Here is a 12095-nt window from a genome sequence, read left to right as displayed (position 1 = left end):
AAGTGAAATCACTGGAGACTTCACTAAAAAGTCCATTACATAGAAAATTAAGAAAATGTAAAGGCACAGAGTGGGTCACACTGATCAGTGATGGACGCTACTGTGAACGAGGCAGTTGTCAGAGGTGAACAGAAGTTCTCCAGCTTGCCCCTGACCTGAGAGGGAAACGGAGGAACAAGCGGGGAGCCATGAACAAGTGGTTCAGTAAGTACAGCTGAGGGCTCCGTGCCACAGCTGCTCACGCACCACCACCTATGCTAGCAGTATACCCTCTCACTTGTGACAGTATCATGAGAAAACATCAGATGGCAAGTTGTGGGATCCAGCTGGCTCCCCCTTGTGTAATTTAGGAAGGATTCTGTAAGAAGCTTGCATCAAAAAGCGTGAAGGCCTAAGAAGCCGTTGCATGTCGTCACATGCTCTAACAGTTGGTCTGAGACTGCAGGCTTCTAAAGGGTTTCTGGGCGCCACAGGCCCCTTGTCTTTCGGTTCATAATTTTAATGAAGTCAGTATACAAGAAACAGACAGCTGTGTCCAAGATACCTTATCTGTCCTACTGTTTGGCATCACACCTAGCAGGAAACCCCAGAACTGGAAGCTCGTCCTCAAGGTACCCAGTGTAACCAACAATCCCACCAACCACTCACACGCTTGCCTGCCAGACCGTGCTCACCAGTGACAGGTCTGAAGCTTGTAGGGCCTTCCTAGTACGACCTAAGTCTTCCCAAGGCGCGTATTCTTTTGGATGCTGTGAAAAAATGGGAACAAATGTCTTATTCCCAAATATCTGGGAACAGCTCAATAAAAGCCAGTATCTCAATTGTGGCCAAATATCAGAATCCTTATGGCACTAAAAACGTCACATTGTTTAAATGAGGCAGTCAGGACTGACCACAACCAAGATTAAACACCCTTTGATATGCTGATATGAATTGATGAGGTGTTCCATAACGAGTGCCTAATGTAGTCAGCCCTCTGTATTCTTGGTTTCCACATTCCTGGATTCAAGAACCATGAATCAAAAATATTAGAAAAAAATTTCCATAAAGTTCCAAAAAACAAAACTTGATTTTGCCACCATGCCAGCAACTATTTACATAGCATTTACACTGTATCAAGCATTGTAAGTAATCTAGAGATGATTTAAGGTATATGGGATGATGTGTGTGTAGGTTATATACAAACACTACATGATTTTATATAAGGGACGTAAGCATCCAGAGTTTGGAATCTGCATGGGGTCCTGGAACTAATTCCCTGTGATACCAAGGGATGACTGTGAACACCCTAACTTACCTATCACAGAACTCTGAGAAAGCAGAGCTGAGAAAATGCTGCTCCAGATATCAAAATTAATATGCTAAAACCAAGAGGAAATTGGAAAGAATAATTGGATTTGGTAACATACAATGAAAATTACACAAAAGGAAACACACACCTGAAGATGTTGCTAACATCAAAGTCTTTGTTTTTAATTTGGTTGATACACATTTGACAAAAAATTTTAGAATAAAATAACCCATGAACAGGCACAAGGTATTTACAGTAACAACTGTGAAAAACATAAAACTGATGTATTCTTAAACAGCAATGTCTATTTATAAAGTTTTTTGTTGTGAATCTGGAAGACTTTCAGTTCCTGCTCATTACCCTGGTCTGAAGCCCCAACAGATGGTGCGTAAAGCCCAGGAGGAGGAGGTACGGCTCGTGTGCATTTGACAAGTAAGGGTCATCTATTGGCGTGAGCTCACAGGGAAGTGAAGGGCCAGAATTTGGGGTTAGGTACAGAATGGAAGACTCCAAAAGAAACAACCAAGGGTGAGGCCTAAAATCACACTCAGGCTTCCCAGTTTCCTATAGGAGAAGGCTGCAAACTATTTTTTTTAACTGACTCAACTTCCCCCTTGTAGCAGAAAATCAGCAACCCTGAGATCCAATTTTCCATAAGAGCAATTAAGCATCTAGAAGTGGTTCAAGTTTTATAAATAAACTAATTTTACATGATCCAATAAAAATCTTAAAATAACTTTTATGATCTGAAAGTACATTTAAGAGAACAAAATTTCTGAAAATTTTCATCCCTAATTCTTAAACATTCCAACTAATGATTTCCATTGCCTGAAATTAGTTTCACAAAAAAAGATGCACTTTACCTAGATGTCTGAAATTGAGTATGACTTGCTCTTGATCATTAAATGGAATGCCTACCTCTTCAAATTCAAATACACTGAAAAGAAATTGAAGAAATTTTACACATCCGGAATACACAATATGAATGTACTGACTTACAAGATAGCCACATAAATAGAGACCAAAAACAAAAAACCAAAAACAAAAAACCCAAATGCTCATTCTTTGTAACACTACCGAGACAATTAAACGCAGTACATTATACACACCAACATCTACTGATTCAACTAGGCTATTTAACTACACTTTCAACAAATGGTTTCAATAAACAACTCTGTAGAGCACATATTCACACTGTTTAAAAATCAAATCTGCTGTTCCTCCAGTGGAGGTTCAAGAGCTTCCATTAGCTTCTTATTTGCCTCTTCATTATGCCGGCTTTGACAATGAGTTAAATGTTTCTTAAAGCCTCTTGGGAAATTTGATTCAAAATTACAACGTGGACATTTAAGTAAACTTTGCCCATGAGCTGCTACATGATTCTTAAGGAGAGATTCCAAAAGAAAAGCCTTTCCACAAATTGTGCATTTGTAAGGGCTATGGACATTATGCTTATTAACCAAATGATGCAAAACAGCACCTTTTTTCATAGCACGACAGCAACAAATTTTGCAATAATACTTTCCTTTTCCACGTTTCATATATTTTGCAATCTCTTCTTCAGAGATAAAAGCTTCTTTTTCTTCAGTAAACTGCAGAACGTTCTTGGACTGCTCTGGACTAGTCATGCCCATTTTGTTCTCTTTACTAAAATCAATAGACTCCACATCCACCTGCTCTTGGTCACTGCTTGACTCTTGGCCCTTACTGTCTATCGCATCCAAATCTGTCTTTATATACTCGCTACTACTAAGCTCAGCATCCGAGTTCTCCTGGTTGTCTTTCTTGAGCTTCTTTGAGGAAGGAAATAAAGTGTCTTCTAAGAGTTTCTTAGGTGTAGCTAGTAGTTCTTCCTGAACCAGAACATCACACTTTTGATCATCTATGGCATCTGTCTGTAGTTCATCACCAAGCTCAACTGCCTTCTGAGATTCTGAGAAGATAGCAGATTTGGGAAGTTCAGGGAAAAGGGTATGTTTCCGGGGCTCTGGAAAAAGAGCACGTTTTCGTGGTTCAGGAGAAGCAGGAGGGGCTGTTTTGGCAGGCTCGGAAAACAGGGCGGGTTTTCTAGGCTCAGTATCAACAGAGAGAACAGGCTTCCAGATATCAGAGGCCGCTTTAGGGGACTCAGGTGGCCCAGAAGGACCTGGTTTCCGGGTCTCAGGGAAGACAGGTTTCTGAGGTTCAATAAAAAAGGAAGACTTCCATAGATCAGGGGAACCACCACGGGAACTTTTCTGGGGCTCAGGAAAATCAAGTGAAGCAGGAGAAGTTTTCCGCTGATCAGGAGAAAGCTTCCAAAGCTCTGGAGACCCTGAGGGTTTTCTGAGCTCTGGAGATCCTGCTGGACTTCGGATCTCTGGGGACAGTGGTGGGCCTGGTTTGCGAAGCTCAGGAGACAAGGGAGGTCCTGCTTTACGGAGCTCAGGAGACACTGGGGGAACTGTCTTCCAATGTTCAGGTGACAAGGTGGGAGTTGTCTTTCGGAGTTCTGGTGGGCCGGACTTCCATGACTCAGGAGATGCAGGGGGAGACTTCCAGGAACCAGGTGAGACTGATGAAGACTTCCAGGATGTGGGGGCTGGTTTCCAAGGTCCAGGTGATATAGAAGGAATTGGTTTCCAAGGTCCAGGAGACACAGATGGAGCAGGTTTAGCTGGCTTCCAAGGTCCTGATGATGCTGAAGGACTGGATTTCCAAGACCGGGGGGACCCAGGTGGCCCTGGCTTCCAAGAACCTGGTGACACAGCTGGAGCTGGTCTCCGAGGCTCTGGGGAGACAGCAGGGAATGGCTTCCAAGGTTCAGGGGACTCAGAAGGGGAGAGCTTCCTTGGCTCAGGGGAGACAGTCCGGGCTGGCTTCCGAGACTCTGGAGATGCAGTTGGGGACGGTCCCCAAGGTTCAGGGGAGGCAGCTAGAACTGGTGACTCTGGAGATGAGGCTGAAGGTGGCGCCAGTGTTTCTGGGAAATGGGAGTGCTTCTGAGGTTTGGGATTAATAAGAGTAGCCTTTACTGGCTCAGGAGATACAGGAGCAAGTTTCTGTGGTTCTGGAGAAGGAACAGGCACTGGTTTCTGGGATTCAGAAACTAGAGGGACTGGTTTTGGAAGTTCAGGAGAAGAAATAGGGGCAGGTTTTGGAGGCTCGGGAGAAGGAAGAGAAGGTGTCTGTGGCTCAGGAGAAACAACACGGCCAGAATTCTGAGAGTCCAGGGAAGTAAGAGTGGGTTTTGGTGATTCTGGAGACGTAACTGGGCCAAATTTCTGTGTTTCCACGGAAAGGGCAGGTATAGATTTCAGGAGTTCTCCTGAATTAGGGGGCATTTTCTGGTGTTCAGGAAGAAGAGGGCTTTTCACAGGATCTGCTTCTTTGTTTAACTGATTTTTTGGTTTCTCACTCCATTTCTCTGGGGCTGCATGTTTGGATGTGATGTGATAATATACATTAGAGTACATCTTGCTGGTGAAAAAGCATTTATGGCAGTGAAATAGCTTTGCACTTTTCTGGTAGAATATCATTTTACCTAACCCACCAGCATCCATTTCATCACAAAATTCCGGATGGATGGTACCCATGTGGATTTGTACATTTTCATAATCTGTGCCTCTGAAACTGCAGTGGTCACACTCCAAACGTGCTGATAGTTTATGAAGGTCCTGGAATACTTCCATTTTTCTTTCTAACATACACGATTATATTCTCTAAAAGCAGTGCTGCAATAAAGTAGAAATAACTTATTTTCAGGGAACAAAATTTTGAATAAAAATACTGTTCTAGTCCTTTCTATACTTGTATCATTTTAAGCCTAGAATGGCACATGCATTTATTAGATGGTATCTCTATTAAGATTTTGAAGAGAAAGGAGAAATGTCAGTAATATTTTACTGAGTTCCAGGAACTCTGCTAGTTTTACACACATTATCTCATTTAATCCTCCTAACAACATAACTCACACAGTATTTTCATTTACAGATGAAGAAACTGATGTTCAAAGAAGTGACTTACCCATGTTACAGGACTACCAGTGACCCAGGTCTGACTCCAGCATTATCTACTGCCTGTGCCTTACACTTTGACTCTAAAACCCTGAATCAACAAAGTGTCAGCACACAAAGCTGAGTAAATATGAAAGTTATAGTTAGGCTATTAAGGCTCAATAAGAAACCTTAGATCCACTTCAGGAAGTACTTGTTAAACTAAATCTAACTATGAAAAGATGGCTTAAAAAAAAAATCAACATATCTTGTAATGTTTTATCCATCCTAATCTATTTTTATCCATCCATTTAATAAATCATTTTGTGTTCCATGCTTTTCTAAGCACTTTGTGTTTAAAGGGGTGTCTTACAATATGGTGCTTACTTGAGCTGGGGAGGTGAGAGTGCAGAGGAAAACACAGAGAAGGCTGTCAAGGAAAGGCACTCAAGCAGAGGTCTTGAATGACGTGAAGGAGTTTGCCAAGCAAAGGGCAGTTCTGGTGGAGGAAACTTAAGGCAAGTTGCTTGCCAGAAAATGAGACTTTTAACCTTTTAAGTGAGTCTTCTTAGGTGGTAAAAGTAACAGAAGCTCACGGTTAAAAACACACTTACTCACACAGTACCAGATACACGCACAGTATCACTCCCCAGGGGAAGCCACTGTACTTACGTGTCACTGAAGACATGTTTATCTTTACAAAAGTGCACACACTTTTACAGAAATGAGATATTAAACATATTGTTCTGCAATACACTTTCACTGAAGGAAGAAAAGGTGCCTGTGGCTTAGGAGAAACAACAGGACCAGGCTCCAGGGAAGCGAGAGGAACATGTTCTGGTGATTCTGGAGACAAAACTGGGCCAAGTTTCCGTGTTTCTATAGTAAGGGCAAATATAATGTTCAGGAATTCTGCTGAATTAGAAGGCATTTTCTAGGACATTTTTACATACAGAGTAAGCAGAGTTTCCTTCTCTGAATTTAAGGGTATTTCTGAAGGGGGAAAAACCCAGAAATGGATTACATGGTTCAAAGGCTTTTCGCAACTGAAACTGATATTTTACCAAACTCTCAAAAAGTTGCTGTACTTTTATATACCAACCAATAGTGCATATGTGAAGAACAATTCCCCAACTCCCTTGTCAACAGAGTATCATTAAACTTCTAATCCTTGCTACTTCTTAGGTGAAAACTGATGTCTCACTATTGTTGTAATGTACTTTTCTTTAATGAGAAAGGCTAATGAGCATTTTACCTTATTATTCATGTGTATTTATTTTTCCAGGATGTGCTTTGCCTATTCTTACTAATTTATAATAGCCCTGCATATAAAAGAAATCAGCCTCTATATGGAAAATATCTTCTCACTTTACCATGTCTCTCGACTGTAAATTTTTTTTTTTACTATGTATAGGTGGTTTACATAAAAATTAAAAACTTGAGTGTTTTCCTTATGACTCTTTTAAATTATGCTGAGCTATGACGTTCTATTAGCAATGACTAAGTTTCATGTATGATTCCATTCTGGACTCTAGTCTATTCTCCACCATTTCCATCTGGGTGTTCTTAGCATGGGAATCCAACAACTGCTAAAACAGATTCTGTAAGTAACATTTTTAGCACATGTTCATACATCATTACATATATGGGTGTGTATACCTTTATAGAGTTTTTCCTCGAGAACTCCACCAAGCACTTTTCAAAAATATACTCATCATAAAATACTCTCTTAAACATCAGAAAGTGAGAAATGATAAAAGCACACAAAAATATATGCAAAGCAATGCTGGCAGAATATCACTGAAATCCAGGACAAGTAGTTTTAGAATGGGGAGGGAATGAAAAAACAACATACTTTTCCCTAGTAGACTTACCAGCTGTCTTACTAGAAGTCTTACAAGGGCAGAGAAGTCTACATGGCTTTTTGAGTAAACCACAGACAATAGCCTGCAGTACATCAAGAAGGACAAAGATGAGAACTTGAACCTGAAAAAAAATAAAAGAAGGGTAATCAAAATTACTTCTCTGTGGTAATTTGTGCCCTCTGTAATAGAATTCTGCCTCTTCCTCTCACTGTCCTGCCCCTTCCAACATTGAGAGGGGTCCAATCCAATAAGCCTGGACACTAACTGCAATGAAAGGACACCAAAGACTACAGTAGATGCTATCCATGACTATCAAATTCCATGGTAATGATCCACTATGTAATACCTAACCCTAACCCAGTCAAACCTTCTCAAACCCACCATCTAACTTCAGCTGATGTGACCGGCATCCAGGAGACTCCTGCCGTGACTACAGGCTATTCTGTCAATTATCCATGCACAGCAGAGCAGCAAATTAACACACAGTGGAGGAAGGGACAACATACCAATAGGATCAAGGGGCAAAGAGGGAAGAGGCTTCTGCAAAAGGGAGGGATGGTAGTGCTTCATGATGTCTCATGAAGACTGGGGAACTGATCTTAGATTCCCAGAATTGTAAAATTAGGAAAGACCTGAACTATTGTCTAGCCTGAGTCATTGGATTGTAGGGCAGAAGACCTCAGAGATCATGTACTTTAAAACTTCTATTTATAGTGAAGGGAACTCAAACCTAGACATAAACCACCTTTCTCAAGATCAGGCAGATAATCAGCACCTGACGAAGGACCAGAAAAACGTTCTGCTATCTATCCAGGTTCTTCCTTGTGTATCCTGACCAAACGAATACAATGGGATTACTAAGATCTTGAAAAGCCAGTAAATGGGCCACATTCAACTAAATGAAATTTATCAAACATCTGTAATCCAAATATCAATTGCAGACTATAAGACTAGAGTCTGCACTGGGCAGAGTATCCCAGTGGATTACTGGGAAGGATACTTTAAGAAAGTCCTTAAGACTAGGAATATGCAAAAGAAAGCAAATATAATGGTAGTCAGTCTTTAAGAAGATGTCATTTGTGAGCAGAGACTTAACTTCAAAAGAGGAAGAATTTCAGATTAACATGTAAGCTGTCCAAGTGGAAGCCAGCAGGAAAAGAGACTTCAGGTCAACCTAAAAAGTTTGTTACAAAGTATTTAATCATGGACTAGAATGAGTTGCTTTGTTAGGTAGGAGCCGTCCACAATTGGAATCCAATGGTCAGTAAAGGACTGGAAGGATCCTCACAGGACTTAAGTCCAACCTTATTTTACAATCAACACAAAACTCATGCTGGGGGAGAGGGACCAACCTGTCAAAGATCACAGTAAGTAGGTCACAGGAAGCTACAGAAGCCCCTGGTTTCTGCTTCCAGATCTCTGTTGTAAGACAACGATGTCTCTCCCATGGTGACGCTGGAAAATTGAGTCCAGAATTCAACTGCTAGGTGAGACACTAAGATTACTTCCAGCCTCAAGATTACAGAAGTTTTTTTCCTAAAGGTCAGGGCTCCTAAGCCTAACTATGAAAGTAACTCTACATTATTCAGATTAATAAAAATTTCTTATCTTACTTTTCACCTCTACAGACAACATTGTCTCTAAAAACATGTTTTAATCATGAGTGTTTTGCTACTCCATCATCCTGTATTTTTCAGTGAGGATAGCAGGTGATATCACACCTATTTTCATCTCCCATTCAACTTCTTCCTTAAAGTCTAGCACTACTGGTCGTCTTCTAAAACATTTTGACACACAGCTCTTAAATGTAAAAATGTGTTTAGCAGAGCATGTTTAAAGCTAATTGGGTCCCACTAGTATGTACACACTAGCATTGCTCTTCACCCTCGCTGGTTTTCTTTTAAAATTAAACTTTATTTCTTAGAGCAGCTTTTAGGTTTAAGGAAAAACTGAACAGAAAGTTCTCTGTTCTCATGTATCTCCTTTCCTCCCTTGCACACCCTTCCTATTATTAACACCCTGTATTAATGTGGCAGACTTGTTAGAGACGAATATATAGTTACTCTTAACTAAAGTCCACTTTATACAGGGCTCACCCCACGTGCTGTACAGTTCTGAGGGTTTTCACAAATGTAGTGTCATGTTCTCTACCATTACAGATTCACACAAAGTAATGTCACTGTTCTAACAATTCCCCGTGCTCCTCACAACCACTGTCTCTGTAGTTTTGCCTTTTTGTATACACTTTCTAAACTGTGGTAAAATATAATATTGACCATTCCAGCCATTTTTAAAAGCATAACTGAGTGGCATTAAGTACATTCACAATGTTGTATGACCATCACCATTATCCACTTCCAGAACCTTTCATCACCATAAACAGAAACTGGACACTCATTCAACAGTACCCCTTTCCACCCCTATTTGCCTTTCTGTTTCTGAGCGGAATCACACACCTGTTCTTCTGTATCTGGCTTACCTCACTGGGCATGTCTACACCGCAGCATGTATCAGAATTTAATTCTTTTTTAAGGATGAGTAACATACCACAATTTATTTCCATTCATCTGTTGATAGTCATTTAGACTGTTACCTCCTTTAAGCTATTCTGAATAAGGCTGCTGTGGACACTGGTGTGCGAGTATCTGAGTCCCTGCTTCCAATTCTTCAGAGTTTACACCTAGGAGGGGAATTGGTGGGTCATATGGTAACTCCATGCCCAAATTTTGAGAAAGTACTACACTGTTTTCCACAGGTGGTGGCCGCACCATTTTACTACCCTGCCAGCAACGAACGAGTGTCCACTCTTGTTTTCAATAATAACCGTATCAGTGGCTGTGAAGTGGTATCTCATTCTGGTTTTCATTTTCGTAACTCTGATGGCTAATGAGCATCCTCTGATGTGCTCACTGGCCATCTGCACGTCTTCTTGGGAGAAATACCCACTCAAGTCCGTTGCCCATTTTAAAACCGCTTTTTGTGGTTGAGCTGCAGGATTTCTTTACATCCTCTGGACACTAACCCCTTATCACACACACGATCACACTCCTCCCACGCCAGGGGCTGCCTGGCTGAGTTTTAAATAGCAACGACGACAAAAGCCCACGCAGACGAGGGGCAGAGGAAACTGCCTCCGGGCCAGAACGCAGAACATGCCCGCCCGGCTGAGTGAGGTCCCCGCTCCTCGCGGGGTTTCCGACAAAACGCTTCCTGCCTCTGACGGGGTGACGCAGGGCCTCCCACCCCGGATCTGGCGGCCCAACCCCGCCTTGGCCTCCGGGGGAGCGGTCCTTCCGCCGGCAGGCGGCCCGGCCAGGCCCCTCCTCGGAGGCCGTCCCCGGCTTCCTCGGGGCTACGGCCCGGATGACGCCCCTCCCGCCCGCCCCGCTCCTCACCGGTGGGCAGCGGGCGGCGTCCAGGCGGGCGAAGGACGGCGGGAGGCCGGGCTCGCGGCCCCGGGCGGCTCCGCGAGGCCCTGCGGCGCGGCGGCCTCCCGAATGGCGGCGAGGCGCAGGCGCGGGCTCCGGGCGCGCGAACGTGCGCGCGGCCACAGAGCGGGCGGGCGGAGGCTGACGGGAAGCGAGTTTGGCGCCGCGCGCCCTCCCACGCGGACCAATCAGATCGCTGGGCGCGGGGACGTCGCTTTGCCGAGGGGACGTCGGCGGGTCAAGCAGCCCGCTAGGCCCCCGGAAGTGATGCAACTCCCACCCGCCCCGCGAAGGGCCGTGCGGCCCCCGCCCGGACATGCCCGGAAGTTCCTGCGAGCCGGTGGGGCTCGATGTGGGTCCGCGATACTCCCTACCGTGCGGGCCGGGCGGGCCTCGGCGTTGCGCCTCCCGCTGGGTGGAGGGGCCGAGCCGCAGCCTGCGGTCCCTCGGCTGCTCAGGGTCTTGGACTTGCTTGTTTTTCGGGTCCTTTGAGGCTAACATCTCCGCGGATCCCAAGCGCCCGGCCCAGACGGTGCTGCGCCAGGAGAACAGCTGGCGCGTGGTCGCTGTGTGAGCCAGCGGCCTCCACTCTGCCTCCGTTGCAGCATCTCCGGTCTATCCCTGTGGTTTTTGTTTTATCCTCACTTTTACCCAAGTTTAAGATCTTGCATCCTTTTAATTTCTGTAAATAGTCTTAAACAGTAACGGGTGCATGCTAGGAAATTTGCAGGTTTTTGTTTTTTAGCAAGGTGATCCATAATTTTGACTTAACAGCTTTAAAAGAAAACTTAAAATTAAAGGCTAAAAAATTTTCTAGTATCTTTTACCTGAGCTCCGTGGACTCCTCCCCGATGGAGGCACCTGCCTGGAATTGAAGGGCGTACCTGCCCAGGTTCACGGTAAACTCACTGGGACTGGAGGGGAGTGGGTGACGGGACTGCAGATAAATGAACACCATTCACCTTACCCAGGCAAATGCTTCCCATCCTCCAGGGCCCAACTCTGAAATGAACTCTAATCTCCTGGCTGAAAATTTATGAAAAAAAGAAATGCTGAAACCCTGTTGAGAAATACAGGGGAAAGACACAAACAGCTTATTTACAAAAGAAGACCGACATGTCCAATAAAGAGGAAAACCTTCAGCTTTAATAATAAGAAAAATGCAAATAAAAACACGATTTAAGTGGCAGGTGTGAACGTAGCCATGAGATTTTTTAAAATTGAAGTATGATTGATTTGCACTGTTGTGTTATTTTCTGGTGTACAGCATATTGATTCAGTTATACACAGAAACATTCTTTCTCATATTCTGTATTATTGTAGGTTACTACAAGATGCTGATTATATAGTTCCCTGTGCTTTACCGTAGTGATGCAGGATGTGGGGCATGAGGAGGGCTGAGTCCCAGGTCTCGGTTGAGCCCCTGGGATGTGCCCTGCCAAGTGTGGGTCCTTGGCTTTGTGCAGAAAAGAATTCAAGTGCAAGCCACTGTTGAGTTAAGATAGATTTATTTAGAGAGATACATACTGCATAGAGT

The 12095-nt window shown here is 43.6% G+C and overlaps 1 protein-coding gene and 1 long non-coding RNA gene across 5 annotated transcripts; one reads left to right on the top strand and one right to left on the bottom strand.

Annotated features, from left to right (window-relative positions):
- On the bottom strand, nt 1–10893 carry CHAMP1 (chromosome alignment maintaining phosphoprotein 1). 4 transcript variants are annotated; one of them, XM_032496553.1, is made up of 4 exons: nt 10526–10893; nt 7140–7251; nt 675–749; nt 53–155 (listed from the first exon to the last, which is right to left on the bottom strand). In XM_032496553.1, the coding sequence occupies exons 1-3, from the start codon at nt 10874–10876 to the stop codon at nt 706–708; spliced, it is 507 nt and encodes a 168-aa protein (XP_032352444.1). In that variant the 5' UTR covers nt 10877–10893; the 3' UTR covers nt 53–155; nt 675–705. The 4 variants fall into 4 exon arrangements, with proteins under 4 accessions (XP_032352443.1, XP_032352444.1, XP_032352442.1 ...); XM_032496551.1 differs by lacking the exons at nt 53–155; nt 675–749 and adding exons at nt 1447–5004; nt 8483–8585 and having other exon boundaries at nt 10526–10617; XM_032496552.1 differs by having other exon boundaries at nt 1–749.
- Nucleotides 10894–11033: 140 nt separating this feature from the next.
- On the top strand, nt 11034–11747 carry LOC116668612. The gene is made up of 2 exons (XR_004325833.1): nt 11034–11457; nt 11552–11747. It is a non-coding gene; the product is annotated as an uncharacterized LOC116668612 (long non-coding RNA).
- Nucleotides 11748–12095: the final 348 nt, after the last annotated feature.

Source organism: Camelus ferus, chromosome 14, assembly GCF_009834535.1.
Source record: "Camelus ferus isolate YT-003-E chromosome 14, BCGSAC_Cfer_1.0, whole genome shotgun sequence".
Taxonomy (NCBI): Eukaryota; Metazoa; Chordata; class Mammalia; order Artiodactyla; family Camelidae; genus Camelus; species Camelus ferus.
This window is presented reverse-complemented; position numbering and strand designations above follow the sequence as displayed.